At 44.1% G+C, this 26,696-nt stretch overlaps 1 protein-coding gene across 1 annotated transcript; it reads left to right on the top strand.

The window, feature by feature from the left end:
* The first annotated feature begins 19,642 nt into the window (after positions 1 to 19,642).
* Positions 19,643 to 20,107, top strand: LOC120898409. The gene is made up of 2 exons (XM_040304231.1): positions 19,643 to 19,727; positions 19,819 to 20,107. The coding sequence occupies exons 1-2, from the start codon at positions 19,676 to 19,678 to the stop codon at positions 20,100 to 20,102; spliced, it is 336 nt and encodes a 111-aa protein (XP_040160165.1). The 5' UTR covers positions 19,643 to 19,675; the 3' UTR covers positions 20,103 to 20,107.
* The last annotated feature ends 6,589 nt before the right edge of the window (positions 20,108 to 26,696 follow it).

The following is a 26,696-nucleotide window of genomic DNA, read 5'->3' as shown; positions in this document are numbered from 1 at the left end:
CGTGCTATTCAAACAGCAGCGCCTGAAATCCACCCTCAACAAGCATTATGCATTCCCCAACCAAAGCGCGAACGAATCGTATACGCCGCGTTACACCCGCATCGCTGCCGGCACACGGTGCAAATTAAACACCAAAGTACGAGCGGACAATTCATCAACATTGATTGTTCGTCATCGCGCTACCAAAGTGCTAGCACCATTTTGCCCCAATTACCCATGGGTAGGGAAGGCGATGAAAATGTCCGTCTGTTCGTGGTGTAATAGTGCACTAGAACAATTTCGCGGAATCGTTCGGTAACGACGAAACGTTCCCATCGTGGTGAAACGCAGCCCGTGGTGCTGCAGGCCGTGCTGGTGCGGGTGGTATTAAAAATTTTAATTGAGAAATAAAACCCACCCAGACGTAGAGCGTGGCAATAAATTTTCCAACCAACCGGGCGGTGGCGGCCACTTGCAAAAACAAAGCGGTTCGGGATGGGTATTCGGGTGGAGCGTGTTAAATAATTTTCTGCCTGTCCAGTTTACGGGTTTACGGAATGGTCGGCTGGACTTTGGGAAATGATTCTTGAGCCGGTTCGTGCTGTCCATTTTCTGCCACGATTTCGGGATTGTTGTTTTTCTTTCGACGCGGATGGAACGATACTGCGATGCCAAACTGAATGAATTGCAGTTTGGTTGGATTTTTGGTGATTCCAGCACAGTTGAGGTGGATTTTTTTTATTTCTTTCTGGAGTTGGAGCTCACACCGAATCTAACCAAACGAATCAAACTCGTGTAGGAGCGCTAAAAACAAACACTACAGCGTTTGGTTCGTTAATTTGGCTTGTCCCGCACCAGTCGTTGCAGTAATTTTAGCGTCCCGTACCCATCCCAGGGTATTTCGATGAGTGTGAGTGAAAATTGGGCACAAAAAAAAAAGCAAAAATAAAGCTCAACTCTCGGTGACGCTCGCTGATGTTCATTCCGAGCAGATCCGCTGTTTGGCAAGCTTCGTTTAATTTATGGTCGACTCTTGGTTTGCACGAGATTCGGATCGTCGTCTTCCTTGTACCGAGGCGCACCAGCAGTGGTCGTCGTTTTGGAAGGATTCGCTGTTGCATGGTTTTGTCCAGGGGCGGCCCCAGGGGCTTTTACGGCCGTGTCCGTAGCGTGTCGTCCCGTTTCAAATCCTTCCAGCTTCAAGTTTTGATCCTGTCGTCCATCACCGATTACTTGTTTCGGGGGTTTTCGGACAGCGAGTGGCAGTTTATTTTTTCCTTTGCTCGGTTGTCCAGAACCACCCACTCCTCAATTTTGGCCATGCGAATACCGCGTGACGTGGTGAGTCTTTTGTTTTTTGTTCCCCCCCGAATGTAGCTGTCATACGCTTTTTGCGCCACTGCCAACGGGATGGTTCTGTCTGCTGTGCACTGTATTGTGTTGCCGGTTGTGATTGTGAACACTGGAAGAACTTTATTTGTGGCGCTGTGGCGCTGTGCGAATGGCATTATGAGGTGCGTCCTAGCGTATTAATACAATTTAAGACCGGTGGATTAAGAGCGCTCGTTTGGCATTGCGCTTGATGCGGTTGGTGGGAGTTTGGTTGGTTGGTTGACAGTGGAGTCGAGTGGAGATGGAAGGCCAAGATAAGCCGTTGAGTTTGGTTGTGGGAGAGGTTTGTGTAAGGAGTAAACATTGGATTGTTTTTAATGATTGGACAGTCTTCGTTATGGTTGGTTAATTGTGGGATTTACTGGGAAACGTGTTGGTGGCTGCACGGCGAGAAAAGTCGTGATAAGAAGGAATGTAAAATGTATGATTTGTAGATAACAAGGGCCAAGTTTAAAGACGATCCAAACAGATGATTTCAGTACCATTTCTGTTGTATCTCATTGCACGCCTAAATGTATGCAAAATGATTTTTTTTAGTAGAGCTTCACCTCAAAGAATATGTGCATTGCGAAAAAAGGAACAATTTCTTTTATAAACATATTTTAATGTCAGTACAATTAAATTCCCTCTCTTCCCTTTCGACCCGTGTTAGTGTCGAGCTTATAATTATACTTTATGTTTTAAACGCTTGACGGTATGCAAAAAGTTCATTTTTGTTATTAATAGACTTCATTTCAAACATTTTTAAATAATGCCGTTTCACAAAAATACTCTTATGCCTTACAGCTCAGTCTAAAAAACGAGCTAATGTGTTGTACAGTTACACCTGAACAATCTTTTCTACCGAAAAATCAACAAACCTTATTCCAGAATTCCAAGAATATTATTCAATGAATAAGGTTAGTTTCTAGTTATGGCATAAAGCAAATATTATCACATATCCTTCAATACTGGATCTTGGCAAGGAACCGGTGTGGTCAAGCTCACCCTTTTTCTTGAAGTGATCTTTTTTTAACCTTCGTTGTTTATAATTGTTTGTTAGCTAAAATTGGAAAAAAACGTTGTAATAAACAAATATATTACGTAGCTGGATTCGCTGAGTCTGCGTCCATTTAGTCCGAGCTCAACAGTAAACTAAAAACCCCACGCTAAAAAGGTAAATCGCAGTTTTCCCGCAGCCAAATTGAGCCGTTTACCATTCCGGTTCGGGGTCGCAATGAGAGAAGAAAAAATACAAGCATGCTCTACATCCGGTATGCGCCAGGTCCCAGAATGGCAGTACAGGTGATGCCAATGAGGAAGCAAAATGAAGCAAAAACAAAAATCATAAATACACACACACACACACATACGTGGGAGCCCATTTAGAGGCTAGGGTTTATGAAAAAAAGGGTAACGTAAATAAACACTGGCATAAATTTATTTGCAAACGCAAGGCAAAATGTTCTACACCCTGGGACGGGTGTACCTACCCTTTTTTTTTGTTGTTATTCGGATAACCAACCCCTGTTCCCTGTTCCCATGGGGGGGGGGGGGTTGATTTTTTTGCACACTTCTTTAAACTGTCTCACACTACACGTGCACGTGTGCCGGGTCCGTGTGGGCGGATGGGCGCACTAGCTAAAGCGAAATTGAGTTATATGATGTATGGGACACGGCCGTGGGTCCGTGGGTGTTTTACAATGTGGTCGGTGTATCATCCCTCTGCCATTCGGGGCCCACGGAGACAGGTGTGCGGTGAACCTGAAATGTTCAACCCAAAGCCCGTGTGCTCCCGCTTTTGGATCGCGTGCGGTCATGTTTTTGGGCTGTGTGTGTGTGCGGGGAAAGTAAAGGGAAAGCACAGACGAAAAAAAGAAGAAAAACACGATGGTAGAAAATCCATCCACCGGTCAGAGCCAAAGCGTGGATCTTTTCCATGGCTGGGAAGGATGGAAGTGCAAGCGAGTGCAACTGCAACTTAATCAAGCTCTCAGGGCTAAACGGCGACAGGAGAGAAAGCACACAGAACACGGTCGCTTGTGGGAGCCAAACCAACGCAACGTTTGGATGGAGCGGCGAAGGGCTAGTACAAGGTGGCCACGAAATGAATGGTCGACAGGTAAGGTGTGTGCGCGCTTGCAAGAAACCTCCCCTCCTCCCCACTTGCCACAAACACGAAGCTTGAAAATGAACGATAAACAATGTGCCAGCGCAAGAGGAAATGGTTCTATCAGTATTCTCCCTTGTTTGCACTCCATGGAGAATCATAATTCCATAACGCTTTGTTTTATGTTTCGTGTTTCGTGTTTGTATGTGTGTGTGTGTGTTAGTGTCCCGTGGAAACCTCTTCAAGCTCATCTGTTTCGAGAAAAAAAGGGTAAAATGGGGAAAGAAATGCTCACAAATATGCTCGCTGGAGCGCTGATACGAGATAATCCTGTCTCCTGTTTGTAGTTCGGTTCCGTTTTATTTTTTCATCTTCTCATTATGACGCTGGACAATGTGTTTTGTCATCGTTTTTCATCGTTTATTATGTGTCCATGGTTCATGATTGAAAGAGAGAGAAAAAGGGCAATTTAGTAATTTAAATGGATCTCTTTCGAATTGCTTTAGAATGAACAGTTTATTTAATTGTATATCATAATGATTTAAAGTTAAAAAAATGCATGTGTACTGTATGTCAATCGAGTTGAGGGTTTTGGTAAGCTAGTTTCTGCAACAGTTGCTACTACTTCGGTGTGACTTCGACATAAGTTCATCTCGATCACCCAAATTTCGCTCGAAACAATCTAATAAATTATGATTTTTGCTGCAGCACAAACGTATCTTTCCCATTTGCCAGCAATTGCAGACACGAAAAGACAAATGGTACTCGCCACCCTTGCACAACTTCAGTAATTGAACGTTCCCCTTTACCCTTCCGACCGGACCTGAAACGGAGGATCTGTTTCTTAGTTTTTGATAGCGTCACCTGGTATGCACCAGCAGATCATGTCGCCCGTCAGCGCAGTACGTTGGGGGAGCAAAACCCGGCCCAGCTTTCCAGGACTTTGACCAAGTGCTCTCGAGTGCTCGCTTTTCTCCGGGCGATAAATTATGCATTCAATTTGGATACCGTGCACTCTTATTCACGATGAGCTCGGGCTTGTTTTTGGGCGTGTTTGTAGGGAGCAAAAGAGGGGTAGTTGTAGCAAAATTATCGGTCCTAAAAATAAATTACTAACTGACATCTCTCTGTCCGTATGGGTGTGTGTGTGTGTGTGAGTGAATGAGTAGGGTGAGTGCGTGTTCAAATTCAATTCCGACACAAAACGAGATCGAAGCGGAGAAACGTGCTTAATGGTGGGTGTTGCATCCGTGTGCCTGATTATTTATGCACGAATTTTAATTATATTTGATCCACACGTGCACGTGCGTGCAAGCGTACCCCAGGATGTGTACCGGATGTGTGCATTGCGGGCGTTAGAGTTATGCGCGCCCAGAACGACTGTGGGGAGCGCTCGCACGTGCGTACGTTTGTGATGAAAATTCGACAATCGACCGACTGACCGACCGACGGAGCAGTTGCACCGTACCCGCTTTGGCGGGTGATGATCATCGCTAACCGATTCCGCTTATTGACACTTGTCGTCCGGGAACAGTACTCCGCCGTTGAACACCACCATCACGCGGCGGTACACCATCACGCGTGTGCTGCCCGAAGCTGTCACAATATTTATCGTACATAATGAAGTTCGGTGGAGGAGAAACGAAGATCTTCAACTGTCAAGCAGCCGGTGCGAGCAAGCGGGAGGCTGTGCCGTGTTTTGGGACCCCGAGAAAACAATTACCGTTGCTCGGGTGCCGCTCTTTTTTCTCTTTTCTGCAGTGCTGTTCGGTGAAGCTTTCCTCTCGGGGACCATTTGAAATCCTAATAATGTCCGCACAGTTGTGACCGATTGCAGGGTGGTTCACGTTATCCAAAGGGTTCCTAAAGGGAGTAAAGATCAGGAAAGTCTGGACGTAGTGGGCGTACTCGTACTGTTACGTTTTGCTACCAGCTGATACATCCTTGTTTATCGGTGTGTTTGGTAAAGCTTATGACGTTTTTGCTTCTGGTTGTGGTGATGTTTTTTGAAGGTAACTTAAACGACATGAAACAGGCTTACGAGCAACAAGATTTTACTGGACAGGGCGTGTGCCGTACAAAAACATTACCGGCCGAGACGATGTTGCATAACGCTGACGTCAGCGTAAGTTTTAAGAACGATGAGGGTAATTTCTTTTGTTGCGAGCATTTCAGGTCTTGCGCTTTTTCTGTAATGGGGATGATTTATTTGGCTTACAAAATTGACGCAAGCGATAATTGTCCTTGTTATAGCTTTAAGCGCCTAAAAGTATGCTTTTGAGATAAATTGCATAATTTTAGTGCGTTATTTAAGGCGTTGAAGCATAGTTACACAAATAGCCTTATAATTAACCTTCAGGGGTTATTTGACTGTGAAAATCAGTCTGATAACATAACTGAACAAATCAAATAATTTGTTGATTACTTCTGAGATATGTTTTGTGAAATATATTGGTTTAGATCCATGTATAGAGAGGAAGCTGGCCTAGACCAATTGTTGTGTCAAGAATGACTTGCCATTGTATGAACCAAAAGCAACGCTACCATTTCCCCTGCAAAAGAACAAAAAAGAATAACAAAATCTTTTGTACCGTCTAAAGCCTCCTTTCAACTTCGAACAATAGGCTGCAAAAATGCGTCTCACAAAAATTTGTTCAACAATTTGAGAGCACAGCACAATCGTCTGGACTGGTTTGAGTAAAGCCATCCAAACCCTTCCCCGTGCTCCACTTAACAAGCGTCACAATGGAGCGTGGCATATTTTATTCATAAGGCTTAATGAAAAACATTTTATTTGCATACACTACAGAATCTGTATGAAGCTGTGTGAATGTATGATACGGGTTTTCACTTTCTAGCGAAATGGAAAATGTGTCGTATTACTGTTATGGTTGTTGTTGTTGTTTTTGTTGCATTGTTGGTATACGAGAAGAAGTGGAATTTGAAAGAATTTGGTTGGATGGTAAGTGTTCTTTAATAAGAAAGATATTCAGAACAATGCAGACAAATGCAATAATGTGTATGCCAGACGAACAAGAAGTTCCAAAGCGTTTAGTTTGGCGTTACTTAGAAATTGAAAAAAGTATTATTTCGGGATAGTTACGATGATTCTTTTTGTTAACAACAGAATTATATTATTGTGTTTGTCCCTTACATGAATTCAAATATTGACAAGAAAACAACGTTCCAGGGAACTAATACGTCCGTTTCACATAATTGCATAATTTTAGGCGCCGTTCATGTTCAATTCGTACAGCGTTTATTGAGGTTGAATTTCCAATTCCAACCGTGGTTTCCAATCACCCCTACCTAACCATATTTACATTACATGCCGATGGTATTAAATTTGAATTGTATCAGTTCACAAGTTCAAAATTTGATTTTGACGATCGGCACCGGAGTGCTCTTACTTACCGGCACGACACTCGATACATGGGTCTGCCATCGAAAAGCGCCGCCCCGTGTAGCAAACACCAATGGCAACGGTTGTGGTGCTTCGTTGATGCTTAACCAACCTTGAAATTAAATTTCATATTCTTTACGAGCACCCGCTCCAGCTACAAACAGCCGTTAACTCCCCCCCAAAAGTGCTCATTCGTGTAACGCTGTAACTCATTTGCTCATGAGCCGAGCCGTGGCTGACATTGTGTAAAACATTTACTTCACAACCTCCGCTTCGCAAACTGGGATCTACGTGGATGGGTGGAGTGGTGTGCGTTGCTGCACACGATGTGTTGCTTCATTGTGGTGCTATAGCGAATCGATTCGCAAATCCATTCATTGGATCGTTCATTGGCCATTGGCGGCCTGTGCATGAGTGGTTTGCCGACGTACGGCTGCCCGGATCTGCAGCGATGCGACAGACGAAACCTTAATACTCGCGAGCGAAATACACATGGGACCAAATCCATACATTGTCGGTGCGCCCGTGTGCGGTAATAAGCTTCACCATGAGTCTCTCGCCCTGTCTGTGTGTCTACGTGCACTCTCGAACATCGACCACAATAAGAAGCTGCCTTTGTCTTTCTTTACGGCCATTGCGTGTGGAGGGAAAATCGCTTAACAAAACCACGACACAATCGCCTCCGGACGGTTCGAAAGCTCGCCGCATGCTCGACGAACGGGACCTTTATTTAACGCTGCCTGCGCGTTGCACGTTGTTGGCAAATCAGAGTGGTTTTGGGTTTTGCATGTTGCTGCGCGTCGTACGATCGTGGGAAAAATCAGAGCAAAACTTACCGTGCCGTGGTGTACAGTGGTGCAAAACGAAGCGAAAAGAAAATGACAACATGCAACGGTACGCGGGGACAGGACTCTCGCTTGATAATCATCCGTGTTTCGATGTCGCCGCGGCATAAACGGTACCGAGCGCCATCCGACGGGACAGTGCCGAGAGATATCGAGCACGAGTGCGCGCCTGTGTGTGTGTTTGTATGTGCACTTGTCGTGTGTATGTGCGCTTGGCGCATTTTATCCGTCCACTTTCTTGCTCGTTTCCTGGTGGAAAAGTTGAGCCGGGAAACGGTGGGAAAGCAAAACAAAAAATCCACTACCTTCATGCCCCCTTTGGCACGATAGTTTCCTACTTGGCTGCAGTTTGCTCACACTTTAATTTGATTTTTAATGAAACATAAATATTGCCATAAAATTAAACCGCAAATAATCTGCACCAAAAAGGGTGTGTCGCAAACTTCAGCCAGGGCATCGTGCATGTCTGTCCGTGTTGGGAGACCGACTGGGTCGATTACTAGTGCGAGTGGTTTTGCGGTGGCCATATGGGTCGGTTGCTGCTTCGTACGAGTAGTTGGATTTTGTTCAGGTTTGATTTGAAAATATGCCGATAGTGATGAGGTATTGATTTACAATTTTTAACAACAATTTTAGATTATTTTCATAAAAACGACCATGTGTTACAGTAATGCATCACTTTAAGGGGTCTGTAAGTATGAATTATTTTTGTTAATTTTTAAAATGTTTTATGAATAACTGGGATAATAAATACTACAGTTAAAGCAAGGTACCAATGTCATGAAAAACGTGTTTTACTATTTTTTTATTGTTTGTGTTGGGAAATTGTCATAAGATTAGAAGTATAAAGCGCCTAAAGGTAGACAATATTTAACTTAAACAAGTCTCGTCGCCTATAAATTACAAGTAACAGGTTTGGGTACACTATTTGCCCAGATTTGGACAAAAGTTAAGATAGAGTGACGTTGCAATAACTCTGACAGAATGCAATATGTTTACTGATTATCCTTATTTTTGACCAGAGGATGTATTTAAATGCTAAATTGTCAAATACTCATTGTGCATAATTTTAGGCGCTTACTACCCTGTCCAACACTTACCAAAGACACTGAGCTGTCAAATTAAACATTAAGTCGCGTGTACTATCTCTTGCGTAAGTGTACTTTACCAAACTTAACAACCATCCAATATGAAAGCATGGCTTACCAATTCATAACCACATGATTGCATACACAAAACAACAACACTCATTTGCAAATGCAAACATTACTAAACTTCACACTTCCCCAGCCAACGGCTTCTCGCAAGTGACCACTCGGTAGCTATCGCAACATTTCCCAACCGCTCCTACCAACCGCTCCCGCACCCCTTAACGGACCGGTTAAAACTAATCTGAAACGCACAAAGCAAAACTTGGGAATTTCAATATTTAACCCACCCATGCTCAAAATTACACCGGCCAAGACATCAACCGGCCGTACAAGGGTACAAGTGACCAGCAGCTACCGAAGCGGCATAGTCTAGTGGCAACAACAACGGGCGCGTTGAGTTGGAAGTGGCAGTACCGAGTACCGGTGCGCATTAAATATGCAGAGCTACATTAAACAGAATCGAACAGGTGGGGGGTGGGGGGTGGGGGGTGAGAGGAGTGGTGGTATGGGAAGCTCCCGCCGTTCGAGCTCTGATCATGCCCATGGATTGGTGGCCTCGGTGAACAACATCCTTGCAGCAGCATCTTTGTCTCATCGCTTGTAAGAAAGCAAAGTTTACATTTGGTTTGTGTGGAAAGGGGGTCCTGGGAGGGGGGACTCCATGCCGACATGTTGCTTGGAAGCCAATTTAGTCTGCTGTGGTTAGCGCTGCAGGGAAGTGTCTGCAGGAACGGTGGTGATGGTGGTGTTGGTGGTTTTAGTGAAACACTCTCGGCAATATTAAGGCACTCGCCAGTTGTTTGCGAAGAAGTGTGCTCCAGTTGTGTGCAGAAAGTTATGGCGTACAGGCAACCTGGTACCTGGTGTAAGGTTGGTCAGATTTTCCCTCGCTCTATCGTGCGCTCTATTCTTCGCCTGTAGGATTTTCGAGCTGCTCTGTGTATTGGTGCTGCACTACCATCAGTTTGCGTCATAAGCTACGGCTCTGCTTAAGCAAGTAGCACAGAAGCGCTCTGTAAGGAAAAAGTTTAACCATGCTCATTGCTGATCTCTTCCACGCGCTCTCAGTGACAGTTAGTGGGAGCACCGTTTTACGATCTGGATGCCATAGAAGCAGAACAGTTGAATGCATGCCACCCGGTTAGCGGTTCGGTACAGGAAAGTGCACAGAAATTAGCACACAACAAGCCACCAACTGCACAAACTCAATCGGAAGTAACATTCTTCCACGCGCCTTTTTCAGGGTGTTCCGTTCACGTGCGTTCACGACGGGATTGAATTGAAACTTTGCAAGAAGTCTGGTGCACCGAATGCATAGCGCTGTGTAGCCGCGCAGGGCTGTCAAACGGGGCGTACTCACCCAACCCACGTGTGCTGCATACGATCGGCACAATGAAGACAAATGGATTTCCTCGGCGCAAATGTGATTGTTGTGGTGTGTGTGTGTGTGCACCGGGTTGAATGCTTTCTCTTTTTTCTCCAGAAACTCTCCCAGCACTTGGTACGTGTGAACGCACACGTATGCTGCTTATTTATTCACCTTTTTATGCAGAAAGCGGGTAAGAGCTGGGTATCACAAAACCCTGAGCAATATATTAGTCGTCGCATTGTGGGGTGTGGGAAGGGATGAGGTGTTCGGGGGAAGCAAAGTAGTTTGGTTTCCGAAAATCCAGCATCAAACCAAACACCGAGGCCGGAAGCTCGGAGCTTTGCTTCGCTATCTGCCACAGTTCTGCACGCTCTGCTTTACGGTCTTGCAGTCGCAACCGAGCAACGATCCTTAACTCCCAACAAACACGACAGATGCCGACAGTCGGAGAGTCAAAGTTCAGTCCTGCCGGGTATCGGGGCACCGGAAATGAAGAAATATTTAGCATAAATGATTCTATTACGACGGGCAGATAATTTGAATTTACAAGTTGGCTACCATGTGCCACCCGGACGGGCTCCTTTTGTGTCCTCGCGGGTGGTTGAACAGGAAGGGAATGTGTGTGAATGTGTGGTGAAATTTCACCAGCAAGACGTTCGTCAGTAGCTCGTTATGGTTTGAGCGGAACACATACTTAACTTTCGGGATGGGAAGGAATCGTAATGGAAAGAATGTCAGTTTGGGGGGAGGGGGGGGGTGCTCGAGAGCGCTGTTGGAGCACTTTTGATATGAGATCTTGAGTTGAGTAGAAAGGAATACCGAAAGTTGAAGGCAGTGTTGAATGGCGAACACTTCAGGGCGAACACGAATACATGAGCAACCACCTCCCCGATAAGGTGGACAAATTTGTGTGACGTGTTCAAGAGGGTGCTCTTTATTGGAAAGAAACAAAGTGCACTTCAGCTCGAAAGCGTTAGCCTGCTCCTGCCAGTGCCAAAATGGTGTAACAAGTGAAGCGTTTAGTAGTGCCCGTAGCAGGGGGGTCACTTGTGCTGGCATGAGGCAACACTCTTTTGTGAGTTTTAATCCACTTTCCTCATCTATCTTGACCTTTTAATTCAACTAGTCGTCTCACTGACCGGAAACTAGCTCTGCGGTCGGATCGTTCTTGCAACCATGCTCTCTGTAATTTAATCTTTGTTGCCCATTTGTAAGCGGAGAGGAGAATCGAAACATAAGTTAAGATAAATTTACCACTTGCATTGTGCTGGAGGGTTTTGGTTTCTTCATTTGCACACACTTTTGCATTTACAAACTGGATGCATATCTTTTTGATGGAATTTCTATTAATTCTTCTGTACGGTGCTTGGGTAATGCTTGCCACAGCTGTACTAATACATCATACTATGCTATGATGCTTTTTACAATTAAGCTTTGCAGGTTTGCGTGTAAGTTTCACTATAAGGAATAGTTCCAGAACCATCTCGCACTATTTTTTACTTTTTATTTGCAGTGCAAAATAGAGTACGCTCGCCGAGAATGTGCTAAGTACTTGCCTCATTTACGATGGATCGTAAATGTAGGGTTGCAAAGAAAGTTTGGTAGCCTTAAGCCGTGAAGGTTGAGAATGTTAAAGTTTCTATAAAAAAAAAGAAATTTGAACGATAAAACCATTGCACAATAATGAATTTCAGCAAGATAGTATGATCCTTGGTATATAGCGCCTGAAAGTATGCTAACATTATTTCAAACTTTCATTATCCACTATTTCGGATGAAGTATCGAAGCTTGCAATGTATTGCATACATTTAGGCGCCCTCATTCTGGATAATACTATGCAGCCTCAGCAAAATATGAAAATTATGTCGAACTCAATTAATACATAGAATTGAAAGAAACATAATAAGAGTAAAATGTCATCATCACGGGTCAGGGTGTCATCATCATGACTATCATCATCAAAATAATAAAAAAGCTATTTTTTGTTTGATGGCTGCGCCAGTAAGGGCGGCGTAGCGCCCTCTGGCGGATTATTGATAAAGTAAATGTTTTAAACAATCTAATTAATCAATTTCATTGAGCTTTAATCAACATTCTCAAAACAGATAGTAAAGTATTGGCAAAATAAAATACTACAATATCTACTATAAGCCCTACTGGTAGCAAATGGAGCATTTGGTATGAATATTTATTATTTATCCAATCGAGTGATTTCAGCCGCTTTTGTTAACCTTAATTGAGTGCGAAACATTCTTCCAATTTCCATACGTTTCGCTGCTATTTACATTAACTCGACATAAAGCATTTCTTTGCGCGGAAATGTGGCACCGGGGAACAAAACTTTGCAAAGAACGTTAGCTGACTCACAGCTCTCCAAGCTCCAATACTTTACCTTGTTTCACATGGAGGAAGCAAAAAACAAGAACAAGCAACAAACACCTCCTACTCCCACCGCACAATCAATGCCGATCATAATTTACATTCTCCCGAAAACAGATTGGCCTGCGGGTAATCGTTTCAATCTGTTCACCAATCATCTGCAAAACGATGTTGCGAAAAAATGTCCAAATCGCCTTGGCCTCGACGCGCCCGCCTCCCACTTCTCGCTATTGAAATCTTGATGCCTTTTCTTGCACAGTGCCACAGTGCTTCGCACAAACGATGGGCGCGAACTTTTATTTCAACGCCACGAGCAGTGTACGTGTACGAGAAGTGTTGCCGTGTCAAACGGCCGTCAGCAAAAGCGGCACAAAACCGACACAGAGAGATAGGCGAGCGATTCCTTTTCGTCCCATTTTCCCATTTCCTCTGTTTGTCCTGTGGGGGCGAGGGTGAAAGCGGTTTGACGCAAACCGTCGGTATTCACATTTCGCGCACAGAACCACCATTAGCGCTAATCAATTTACATTCCACCGTGCTTTCCCTCCCGCCAGTCTTGCCACCGCTGTCCGGTTGGTGTTGCTCGAGGCATTCCCGCTTTTCGCGAGGGTTGAATGGTGAATGGTCATGAAACGTGGTGGCAAACGCTACCATTCAGGGCAGCAAAACCCCTTTTCGCCAAGCTTTGACCCAAAGTGGCAGCCAATTAGCTAACGTTGCTGCGCTGTTGTCGGACTTTCCGCCGATGCGATGTTTGGTTTGGTTTGAGTTGTGTTTTTTTTTTTCGTTGTTTTGGCGCCCTTGACACGCTGCGGTTCCTTTGCGGAATCATTGTTTCCTCGCCAGACATTAAAACTAATGTTTCGCTGTAGGTGATGGAGGGTAAATTGTTTACCCTGCTGAATCTGGGGAGTGGCTGGTCCGACTGGTTGGGTGAGAAGCGTTGAAGTTGAAGTATCTTCTCATTATGAGCATTGTATTTTGCTCATGCCCTTTCCCTGAGTTGAAAATAGGTACACTAAAGTAAATGGTTCTATAATTGTGTTTTTATGTTGTGTTTTACCCCCCTTAAAAAGTTGCATACAGCTTTCCACCCATCCTTTGGCAGTCCATTATCGAAGATCCTATTAACTCGCCACCAGTCTGTAGTCGACTTAAGGATTTTCGCCCCGCGTAAGGTGGCCCCGAAAAATCGACATGTTTCAATGCGTACCAACCGCCCTGCCGGAATGCTCATAATGTAATTGAAAGCTGTTTTCCGCATATATTTTTTGTGTCGTTGTAGACCCCTCTCCTGCAAATGGCCCTCATTGCCCTGCCCGTCGGTCCCATCGGTGCAAGGAATTGCAAAATAAAAGGAAAAAGCGAAGCATCATAACAGACGGTACTGGACGGTAGCGAGAAGGTTGGCACTCGGCGCATTTGCCCTTGTTAGGCTAATTTATTCATTAGCTCGTATTGTGTTGAAGGTTTTTCGTGTTCTCTTCTTCGCTTCCTCTTTCTTTCGAGGAACAAAAAAAATCTGATCGAAACAAAATGCAAGGTGTGAGTGAAGCGGATTTTCTTGTCCCTGTCTTTTAGCGGCAGGGCAAACTAACGTTGTTCACCGTGTGGTCAGTTAAACCATTGCCGATGCTGCCGTTCTCCCTTCATCCCACCAACCTTCACACATAAAGTAAATAAAATAGTGAGCACAACCACAGAAGCACATTCGAACGTGTGACTAAAGTCTGTAAGGCGTGAAGGTCTCGGTGGGCTGTGTGAAGCATAGAGGAGAGGTGGGAAAAAAGATCCAGGAACGCCCTGGACGCAAACACTCTGACGCATCCCTAGCAAGCAAGCTGAGTGATCCCGAATCCAAAATGAGGAAAAAGAGAGCGAAAGTTTCATTATTTTTATTAGATTAAGCACCTCAATTATCTGGTGCTCTTATTTCGGTTTGCGTTTTATTATTTCCACCACGCGAGCACAGTTCAGGCTTCCGTCAGGGACTGCAGCGAGGGAAAAATTAAAGCCGAAACGAGTAGCCACCTAGCCGGAGGTGTACTTTGAGTGCGGAGTTGTCTTAATTTTATTATCAAATACTTAAGTGCCCGCGAACCCATGGTTGTATGTGCAGCGGGCCGGAATCGGGCATTTGAAGGAAACGAAGGAAATGTGCGGCAGTTGTTTTACAAACGCCATTTGAAGGATGGCTTTTTATGTTCACTTTTCATTGGGTGTTGTAAATAATTTCACATTAGTGCACACTTTTAATGGCGATTTGTAAGTATCTGTGAAGTGGCTGTGGGGGAAAGAAAGGTAAGAATTGCAACGCCATCTGTAAGGAAACAAAGGAAGCTATTCATAGGAAAGTAATAGACAGTTAGTTCCAAAACAATAAACAAGATGAACTATGAACCTAGGCGATTATTGAAATGAGTTTTGATAGGCATTGAACTAAAATGAAATCATCATCTGTAGGGTTAAAAACAAATGTTAATGAAAATCATAAATATTTGCATAACTTAAGGCGATTCATTTCTGTAATATTTGAGTCCAGTAGTTTTATGAGATGTTTAATCCTTATTTGTAACAGAAACGAAAAAATGTCTTAAAATAGTATCAATATCATATCATAACAAGTTGGTGACGTAAAAACTGTAAAAAACCTTAATTTTTTAAAGAAACCAAGAGAAAATAAAAGTCATTTGCATACATTTAGGCGCACGATATCTTAAGCACATTCCATTAGGTACACTCATTAAATACGATGAAAAGTGATTTATTTGCAGTGCTTGAGAGAACATCTAATTCGTTCGGAAAATCTAATTACCCCTTCGTTTATAACAAAAAATATCCCCGAAAAGCAAAATCCGTTGCAACAGATTGCACGAAATTAGATGCTACGTAGTTAAGCCCCAACCCCTCAGCAAGGCACAGAGCGGGACTGGAAGTGGAATGAAAAGCGAATAAACTTTTAAATCTTTTCCTAAAACTTGGGTACTGGCGAGAGCAAGTCTACCGACGCCCTGCAGTGCCCTCCGTGTGTTTTTGTGCGTGTGTTTCTACGTACGAGCCTGTCGATCGAGTGCCTGCACCAAAGTGAATATTTTATTTTTCGGAAATTGAAAACTTGCACAAGCCATAAATTTTATGTACGGCTTTCGATGGCACGTGCGGTGGACCCTCGCAGCTTGCGAGCGCATCCCCACATTATCCGGCGAACCCTCCCACCCTTCGCTCAGCTTAGTTTGGTTAGCTCCCAAGGTCTTGGGGAAAGGCACTGCCGGGTGGTTGCAATTTCCGAAATAGATTTTGAAAGGATTTGGTGGGTGATGAATGGGTACAAATTTCAATTAAACTAAAATCGATGTGCCTCTCCGTTCTAGCTGCATGCCTTTCCGGCGTGTGGAGCAGATTCAATCTGGTAGAGTGTATGCATTTTGCTTGTCTCGAGCACAAGACAAAAAATACAGAAGGAGCACAGTAAACATACCACTTCGATATGGAAAACATTGTTAATCTTGCAGCTGGGATGGGAAACTTTTCACTATAAAGTTTAATCCTTAAGCGCCTTAAGCGACTGCCCGTTATCTGGCGACATAATTTAAAAAACCTAGATGGTAATAAAGCCCACAATTTCGCTTCAAATGTTTATAGCAAGTTCGTAAGGATTTCCCCTTCTCCCGACACCCAGCCGGCTCTCATAAACAACCTGCGTGATGATGACCATAAACGAATGCTAATCGCTGTGATCATAAATCGTGATCGCTCTTGTTTATAGCTCCGCTGGCTGTACATCCTTCAAACTGCTGTCCTATCTGTTGGGCGCGTAAGTGGCGAAAAATCGCGAGGCGCCAAATCTCGCTACATTATGAAGCCGTTTTAATGGCACGCAATCAAATGTTGCAATAGACGCTAACAATAGACTACGCAGTAAGAAGTATGATTTCCCGGTGTATCTTTTTTGTGTGTGTTCCAAATCACAATCACAAACACAGCACGGTGATAGAGCGCGATTTAGCAAAGGTGATGTGTGCCAGCGTCGATCTTATCTTTAACCGTTCAACCAAATAACGCACCGTTTACGGTAATGACCGAAATACGGGGCCACTTTGATATGTGCGTGTGTGTGCGTGTGTGTGTTTTTACTGCATCGAAATGTGCGGGGGGAAAAGGTGAAATTGAAGAGGAAGCTAAATTTCCTTGAACAAACGAATCGCTTCCGGGACGGTGAAATGGTCAAAGAATGGTAGTTTGGGATTGGTTTTCCCCGCTCTTTCTCTCTTTATCGTTTTTATATGCCAAGCTGTCCACTAAAATATGTGCTACTAACACGCATCGGTACTCACGGGGGATAGGCTTAATGCTCCAGTATGTTGGACGGACTGTTGGAGTAGCTTCGATTTACAGACGAACAATTTCGGATTTAGTATGTAGCAGGTAAACAACGTTTTAGTGATGAGAAAATGTTTTTTCTCATTTAATTAAAAAAAAACCATATATCAGGTACATGCTACATCTTTCTTAAAATCCTGTTTTTATTCAATTTATTACTTCAGAAAGCTAAGCAGTTTGTAAGCGTCTGTATTGTAGGAGAGCGGCAGTTACTTTAAAGCGTGCTAGTAGTTAGCCAGGGACAGTAAAAAAAACAAATGTTTAAAAAACGGATTGTGCTTGTAATATCGTGCGCCTAAATGTATGCAATGAGCATTACAAATTCAAGATGTTAATACATCACCAATATTAGTTATATGGTTGTATAATATATCTGTTTAGGCTACAAATTATTTTTAATAACTAGACAAATCACGATCAAATCAGTTTACAATTTGAGATGACATATCTATGATAATTATTACGCTAATTCGCTGTTCATATACGGCCGGATATGGTTCGTTGAGCGCCCTCCAGTTCTCCAGTTCGTTGAGTACCCTGTTCCAGTATCAAGTTTGGGTGTGTGATCGATTCCAGAACTGGAATGGGATCGGTATCAATCCCTGAATCGGAATCAGTATCGGTTTTGGTTTCAGTAGCAGGCCAATCAATGGGTCGTCCTAAGCGAATAATACAGAGCTGAGAGGATCTTTCACATGCTGTCACAAGATATGAGGTGCAGAAAAACCGTATAGATCAATAAAAATATATAAAAAATCTGTTATCTTTATCTTTTAAATGCACACCATTCACATTTGAAAAGTAATTTCATCAGACAAGCCATTTCCAATAATAAAATAAAGCACTACTGCTCAGTATTAACTTAATAAACAGAAGCAAAACGAACTGTTCACAACTTAAATCTCGTGCACCATGTTGCAACCGCTCAAACCTGATTCACACACACACACGTTTTAATAATCACACATTAGCTTCCTAATTAACCTTTTCCCATCCTACCTCATTCGCTGCGAAAGCATTACAGCTTATCACACGTGCTGACCGTTTCCTTTACCGCACGTCATGGCTAAAGCGGCGAGACCCCACCCGTTACTGAGGTGGATTATCTCCTGCATGCTTGCGTCTGTGTGTGTGTTAAAATTACTCCTTTGCTTACCTGCTTGGGCGGGGTGACCCGAAAACCAACGCCCGGTCTCCGCACTGTCGCATGGATCCCACCGAAACGGATGTCACCCGCCCGAAAACGTCACGCGAAACGACAATGCCTGGCTACTTGATGCTGGCTGACGTGCAGCGTAGCGTAATGTGTGGTACGTGATTGTGGCACACGAAGGGCAGCGCGCACGAAACGCCTTCACCGCAAGCCTTTCGCTAATGCGCAACCCGTTAGCGTCAGCTAGCCAAAACCGCTTCCCTGCGACGAGAGGAGCACGGGACGGGCGTTAATCGGTGGTCAGGGAAGCATGATGACTCTTACCATGCCGGCTAACTCACAGTAATTTCCGTAAACTTTTTAAAGACGGGGGTGAATCAGAGACAGAGAGAGAGAAGGAGGGAGTGGGAGCTTGTGACAGACAAAGCTGTGTGTGGTTGTTTTCCTTCCTTCCTAGCATGATTTTGACATTGGCGGTTTAAATGCCCCAACTCCTCCAACACAGCTTTGGCTGCTATATTCTAAATGGGATACTTTTTTTTTGTAAAAAAAAACGAAGCTTAAGCGACGAACCAAATGTGCACAAAGAGTTGTCCAGCAAAAATCACCAACCACTTGTTATGATGCCACCAGTTTTTTTTTTCCAGCCCCACCTGCCCGAACAAAGCACAGCGCGGCGATAAACAGTAATGTCTTTTTAATGACTCGCCTTCGTACAGACGGTGCGAGTCGAGAGTAGATTATCAACGTGTCGCCGGCGATGCTTCACTGAAGGTGAAAATCCACTGCGTGTCGGTGTGTTGTGCAGGTTTCCGAGCGAGGTGTTGAAGGCGATTTTTCCTCAAAGAATCTGAAGCGAATCGTTCGTTGTTTTACTTTTCTTAGTTGTAGTTCTTTGTTCTGCGACTTTTCATTGAACACAGCTCCCAGCGGCGTTTTTCCACTGCGTAATGGTGAACGGTAATCGTGTGAGTCTTTTGGCTACCCTCGCTAGCCTTTGTACTGTCTCGGTGGCGCGGGCGGATGAAGTTGCCCCGCCAGACTGTGGGGTGCGTGGCCAGTCGAACGGTTGGCCCTTCCACGTGGGGCTGTATCGGGCCGATCGGAACGATAGCCATTACTTTTGCGGTGCAACCATCGTGTCCAGCTGGCATGTGATCGGTTCGGCACACTGCGTACAGCCGTACCCGGTCGAGTCGCTGTCCGTGCGCTACGGTGTGAGTGATTTGACGCAACTCGAGCCACCGAACCGGTGCCGGGTGGAGAAGCTTATTGTGCATCCCGAGTATCAGGCGCCGGACTTTGCGAACGATATTGCGCTGGTACAGCTGCTGGATGAGATTCCCCTTGGCCCACTGGCCCGACCGATCTGTCTGTGGCCGGAGCCGGCCACGAACCTCGAACCAAAGCAGGACGTGGAGGAAGATCTGGCCGGTGTGCGGGGAGCGAGTGTGGGCTGGGGCATTGGGCTGCACAATGTCTACACGGCAGTGCTTCAAAGCGCGGTCACTACCGTACAGCGACAGGGCCGCTGTATGGAAGCGTTTGCCGGCAAGCTGTTCGAGCGCAATGAGTTCTTCTGTGCGAGTAAGTGTGCTGATAGTGGGGGAGCTAAAATTTGGGGGAAAACTTCTAATAGCTAACACACACACACACACACACACTCTCTCTCTGGCAGTAACGCCCGTCTGCAGCGGAAGCGGTGGCAGTGGGTTCTACGTGGAGCAGAAGGATCGTTACTATCTGCGTGGGATGACAACGTTCGGCATTGCGCCGAAGGGTTTCTATCAGTGCGGAGTCAACACGCTGACGGGACTGCTCAACGTTGCCCGGTACAGCGGATGGATCCAGCAACAGCTGCAGCTGTTTGCGGAGGCGACAACGAACTCAACTGGCGGCGTTGCACCCATTCCAGATGCGTCGGATAATCGGAATCAACAACCGACGAAACCCGTCATATAAACCGAACATGGGTGTGGGTTTTAATGGGTAGCGTTATTAATGAAAATAAACATCGAAAAACTACACCCTGCTGGACCGTTTTTGAAGAGTTGGTTAGTTACATGGATTTACCTTGCTTTAAGCTTGAACTTGGGTAAATTTAATGATCCTGCCAGCGGGGGATAGGAACAATACATTCAGGGGTTGTAATTTTTTAACATAATGCATTGATCATTAACACAGCCTTTGTTAGTGGTACAGTAATTCCATATGAATTGCATGCTGACTAGTGTTGGGTCATACGATTCATTTCACGACCCGATCCGAAGTCGGGTGCGGGCCAGCCGGAATCGCTTCCAACCCGTGGGTACAGTGGGTGCGCTAGGTCAGACTCGGAATCAAATCCGACCCGCGGGTGCAACGAGTTCAGGTCGACCGGACAGGGATGAGTAGGTGCAAGAAAGCATAAGTGACTCGGACCCGTTGGTGCAGCGAGTTCGGGTCGGGTCGAGACAAGGTAGGTTCAATACCTGACCAACGGGTCAGAGTCGCTTATTCTTTCTCGCACCTACTGATCTTTTCGGGACGACCCGAACTCGCTGCACCCTCGGGTCAAACTGAACCTACCGTGGCCCGACCCGACCCGAACTCGCTGCACCAACGGGTCGGAGTCGCTTATGCTTTCTCGCACTTATCGGAGTCGTTGCACCCACTGAACATACTTGTACCTTTCGGGTCGACCCGAACGACTCCGGATCGCTTACGGATGGCTTCGACCCGGTAGGTTCGGGTCGACCCGCCCATCACTAATGCTGACTGTATCGCTCATTTACAGTACGTTTGATGGAAGTACATCAAAGAACTTTCGTTGCAGGGCGACAAGCTGGGAAACACAGAGAATAGATGAGAGTAGTTAAAAAGAGAATGTACAATTGGTGACATCCAATACAATACAATGCAGTTCTAATATGACTGCATGGCTCGTATTATGTAGCACAAAGGGTAGGGCGAATAAATAGTTGCATCAAACGAAATGGGTTTAGCGATTTGTACTGTGTTCACCGAGAGACAGTTAAAAATAAAATTGCTGAATGCTGAATGGAATAGTGCTTCAAAACTGCTTTGTCGAATGCTAAAGCTATACATGAAAAGCTTCAATGAAACATTAATTATTAAAACGCATTACAGTTTAAAACTAATTGTTTTTGCCATCATGTCTGTTGATTAGTTGTAATGCGATTCCGTAATGCAGCGATAACACTAGAATTTAATAAAGATATTTAAAGTGTTTATATCGAGCTAAATATTGAAAGTATCGTTTGCGCGCGCCCGCATCTAGACAATTAAATAAATGTGCACGCCTAAATGTATGCAATTTAACCAATTGTGCCCTAATATCAGTCACGCTTTTCCTCTTAATATCTTAGAGTATTAAATGAATGTATTAAATTCACTAAAGGAAAGGAAATTGCACATGCTACGAGTCGTTTATGAAATAGTTTTTATTGGTTCATCCAACAGCAACAATAACACATTGCCTCTTTCCAGCGAGCACCCGCAACAAGCTTTTCTTTATCTCGCACATCGATGCTTCCGTCAAAGCCTATCAACAGTTGACCATTTCTGCCAACCATCTCGAAAGTTAACTCCCAAATCACCCTTCTGCCTTTATCAAACATTAAATATCAATCCCCAAATCTTCCAGTCACATGTAAAGGACGGGTTTCTAGTAACTTGCTCAGCAAAGTTGCGCTCACCACTGTATCGTTTGGTTCTAAAGATGAAGAAAACGAAAGGGACACACACACACACACACACACAGTTTCACCAAATGATTATTACCCATATACAGGCACATACTCACAAACTATTGCTCAGTGCTTTCTTCGTTCGATGTGCCAGGGCCAGTGGGGTTCTCATCGTGATCGGCGGGTTAGTCCCTGGTGAATCATATTTTTTACAAGAAGCCGTCTCGCCACCAAACCCCCGGACGGAAATAGTTACCCGGGGTATTGGAAAGCATCCCCAACCGTTTCCGATTTGGTCGCACATATTGCACGTTTGATTGCTTCCTATCCTTTTTTTTATTCATCCCTCGCATTCCAACCTCTTTCTTTGCTTCGCTCGCTGTCACTGGAAAGATCGATCGAGTCGCGTGGAGTACATAGCATTTCGTTTTGCTGCGAGGGAAAGACAAGAAGAAATGCTTGAAAACTGTGAGATGCTGCAGAAATGGAGAAAAAAAAACAACTTTTCTCTTTACTCCAGCGATGAACGGAAGCGGAAAACCCATCACCATATTCGTTGCTTACGGTGAGGTGCTTTTTCCCCATTTTGTCTTTCATGAATCCTGTTCTTTTCTACTTTTTAGTTCCGTTTGGTGGAAAGCAAAGCAAATGCAGAAGGGTATGAATTTGTACCAATATGTTCGATTTATGGCGGCAACACAGCAACAGACGGGTGAATGGGAAACCTATAAAATGATCCACACAACCGGCGGACAGGGCGCGTTGGATTACTTCGTGCTGCTGATTCACACCGAAACAACCAACCACGAGCTGTTCACAGTAAGCGAAGGTTGCAGATTTTGCCACGGGTTCTTTGTCATCGGCGTTTCCGGTGCTTTTTCTCACAGTTCGATCCAATGAGTGTAATAAGTCCGGACAGCCTCTGGTGGGATTGTCACGCCCTAGACCATTTATTGGGCATTTCACAGCAGCACGGGGCTGGTCGTGCGCGGGCGCCCAAGGAAATGGGAATATTAATGAGGATAAATTTGCTCACCAATAAGTTCGTTAAAGCTGGCAAAAAACGGTATCCCAGTGAATGCTGATAGCTTCCATTCGCTCCAATAACGCACAGCCACGCGGACACACACAGACACTTTTGCCTGCTGGCCATTTGCCAACCCGGGCCGCCCGGGTTGTTCAATCGGAAGAAAATCTTTGCCAGAGGGAAGGAAAAAGATGCAAAAGAAAAAGGAAAACAGCATGGGAGAGTGAGCGAGAAGGAAGAACGCCCAACTGGGAGCGAATTTGTACTGCAATTTATCATATAAATTAAACTTTTTCCATGAATCATTAAACTAATTTCTCATTCCGCCGATACGATAATGCAAATTTTTACCCCACTTTGGAATGTTTGCTTTCGGGTGTGTTTTTTTTTTTGTTGTTCTTTCTCTTCTTCCTTCTGCTACCTCGCTCCGTGCGGATGGGTTGAAGTGGTGGGCAAAAGTTCTGGCCCTTATTGGAGCAGAGTAACAGGAGTTTGAGATTGCAGGACCCAGAGCCGGTAGCAGCAGCAGCAGCAGCAGCAGCAGCAGATGCAACACATCCACCGGAATCAGTGTCAAGCTGTTTTGTTCCTCCTTCTTAAGCACCGGTGAAGGGTGGTGGCGGGGGAACCGAGCTTTTCAAGCGATATTTTGTTACCCCAGCGAAACCCAGCGATGAACGTTTTTCACAGGGAAGTATTTTCGCTATGGCAAGTGCGATACTGCAGTAATGTACGCTATTACGCTTATGGATTACGCCGGGGACATGCAAGTATTGCTGTTGGTTGCATTTTTGTTCCTCCAATGGATGCAATTTGCTGTGGCAGGGGAAATTTGTAGCTCTTTCTATGTGCGATTTTTCTGAGTGGTTAGTTTTTTCGGGTGGCGGGAGAAAAAATGTCATAGTGCTGCTCTCGTTATGCTGTTCAGTGGAGGAACATAACATTAATATACATTTTATCGTTTCACATCGTTCACTGTGAAGTAATGAATAGTGTTGCATGCTTCATCTGAGCAACATTTTTATTCCCGAGTGGCATAATAGTGTATAGTAATAAATTGAAGAATCAGGCGCCTAAAAGTAGGCAATTCAAATGAGTTCAAAGTAGGCAATTATACTTATCATAACGAAATAAATACTACGATTTACAATGGAAAACGATAAAAAGCAAAATAGCAGCTATATTTTCGATCTTCAGGTAGTTTTATATTTCAACCTCAATCGGACTCAAAACTCTAAAAATTTACATCATAATTAACTGTTTAACATTATAGCGATTTATGAGAGTACGATTCTATCAATGCATTATCTCTGGTTATGATATTGAAAACATCGATAATATGGCATGGCAAAGTGCTGAAATCCATTCAAACAGGCCCCATGTAAATGACATTTCTAATTAAAGCCTCGAAAAGCAATGACAACTTGAGATAATAATGATGCAGTTTTAAGAAGTATATTCACATCTTACCTCTTTTACAAGAGATGTTCGCTCAGTCTCATGTGGTGCTTAATATTCCGATGGAAACCCGACAATGGGGCCCTGCACGATTCTAGTCAGCTTTTTATATGGCGGTTGACAGTTGGAGGCTGAAAATATGTAAACACTCCATACAAAACCACACATAAAACTAGCCTGCAGTTTTCAGTCTAGATTATTCTAGCCTCAAAGCTAGAATTGGATTCAAGTACCTGTTCGAATAAATGGCAAAACACGGTGTTTATTACATTTATCCCAAGGTGCCTTTAAGAGATCAGGTGATGGAATCTAGAATCAAAGTGTATGTAGTACAGGTGGTTTCATAGCATTTTTTTAAATCAATTTTGAACATCACTTTTTGACAGGACCGGTGATAGCTTTCGCTCAAACAAGCTTTCTGGGGACTTGACGAATACATAAAACACTCTTAAAATCTTCATTCAGAAAACAGAAGCGATAAAAATCAGCCTTCTAATTTCATGCACCTTGGAATAAGCTCATCCGTATGTTATACCCACTAAGATAGATGCTCGAAAACTGATATTAAATGCAAACAGCTGACAGGCTGAAATGTCAGCCTAAGAACTTAAAATGGAAAGGGCCCCAATGTTGGTAAGATCTCATTAATATTTTGCTGAAAGATGTTCAAACGGAATCACAAACAATATGCATCAGGAATAACCTCACTATCATATTCTAAAAACAAATCCCACATTTTGCTCATTGAAACCTTCCTAAACAACGCCATACAAACGATAATAGTATATGATATGGAGTGATCTAAGGGTCCACAAAATTGTAATAGATTACTTTAACTTCTCAACTGCTTGGAAACTGCTAGCCATGTGAGCTCAGTTAAAGATAACCATCCTGTCTCGTTTATCCATTTTCCAATCAGAGAAACATTTATATTCCAAACGTGCACCACTGATCATCCCAATTTCCCATCCCTCTCAACCCTCTCTTCCCATTTTACCTTCCGCCAAACAGAACCGCAAATGCAACGAACTCTCCAAAAACTGCTCAACTGTTCCTGAAAAAAAAGTGTTAAAAACGCTAACTTCCTTACCAAAGTAATAAAATGGAGAGCAAAAAGAAAAACCCACCAGCAAAGCCAGTTACATTGAAGCAAACGTTTCCAGAAACCCTTTTTCTCTAGAAGTAGCAAACGAATGCATTTCTTTCTTCGCTTCACAGCGCCGCTCTCGTCCGCCTGCTCAACAATTTTCACTTTTCTCGTTATCAATTCGATATCAAAAACTTTACCCACTAACGATCCTCATTTCTTGGGTGGTGAATTTTTCCTGCTCCGGTTCAATGTTCTTCCTTTTTTTGGTTTTTCGTTGCTCGCATTTCCTTTCGGGTTAGCAAAAGTTTTTCCTTCCAAACGTCGGAACGTCTGCACTGTGTGTGCGTGTTTCTTACCAAACGTTGCTCCAATCGGGTTTCAGCACACCAACCAACCGGACGATAACTTTTACTTGTGGGACAATTCATCGTGTGTAGAATGGCAGGGCGTGCTTGGCCCACGCCGATGCACATACACACAGTGACAGGTGCATACAAAAGAGGGTTAAAAAAACACACACACACACCTAAAGAACGGGATATAAGAGGGGGAAAGTTTTTAAAATGGATTCAAAATGTCAATCCTATCCGTGTGCTTACCGTGCCCCGGGATGTGGAAAACAATTCGCCGGCCTGATGCAGCCGGCCTCGGTAAGTGTGCAGCAGCAAAACGAACAAGTTGCACACTCTTTTTTTCTCTTCTATCCTATGCTGTGTGTTTGTTTCTTCATTCAAACTGTGCAAAAGAATAAGAATGTCAGTTGAAAACAAATAAAAAATGGGGCAAAACATTTCGTCCTTCTCCTGTGCATTGCACTTTTCTGTGTCTTTTGTTTTTGTGTTGCTCTGGTCGCTTGCCAGGCTGGGGCTCGGGCTTGGTTGGTGGGTGTGTCGCCATCAATGTTTGCGTAAAGAATCAACTTTTTGAAGCACGTTTTCAGCGCGAAGTGCAATGAAGCAGCTTTTGCTGTGAGTTTGGCTTCGCTAGTTGTTTGCCAAGCTTTTTTTTGTCGCGTCGCGTTTCACTCGCACTTTGCTTTTTGTTTGCTTAAATGTCACATTATCGTTATGCTAGTTGAAACGGTTACTTGCTTTAGTACAGCAATTGCTGCGTTTTAAGTTGAATGTTAGCATTTGACGAATTCTCAATGAACTGGTTCCACGGGAACAAGAGTTTCCTGTTCATTAGCTCACAATGTAAAGAAAAACTAAACTTTTGAATGCATAACCTTTAAGATGGATTTTTGTTTCTAATTGTAATAAATAAACTATCATAAAACATCTCTCTGAGTC

This window comes from Anopheles arabiensis, chromosome 2, assembly GCF_016920715.1.
Source record: "Anopheles arabiensis isolate DONGOLA chromosome 2, AaraD3, whole genome shotgun sequence".
Lineage (NCBI taxonomy): Eukaryota > Metazoa > Arthropoda > Insecta > Diptera > Culicidae > Anopheles > Anopheles arabiensis.
Note: the sequence above shows the minus strand (reverse complement) of the source record. Positions and strands in the feature narration are given on the sequence as shown.

Bases quoted from the DNA above. Each gene is read 5' to 3' on its own strand.
- LOC120898409 (XM_040304231.1), top strand. From the start codon at position 19,676: ATGGAAGCGTTTGCCGGCAAGCTGTTCGAGCGCAATGAGTTCTTCTGT. The intron at 19,728-19,818 runs GTAAGTGTGCTG...TCTCTCTGGCAG, and splicing joins CAATGAGTTCTTCTGTGCGA to TAACGCCCGTCTGCAGCGGA.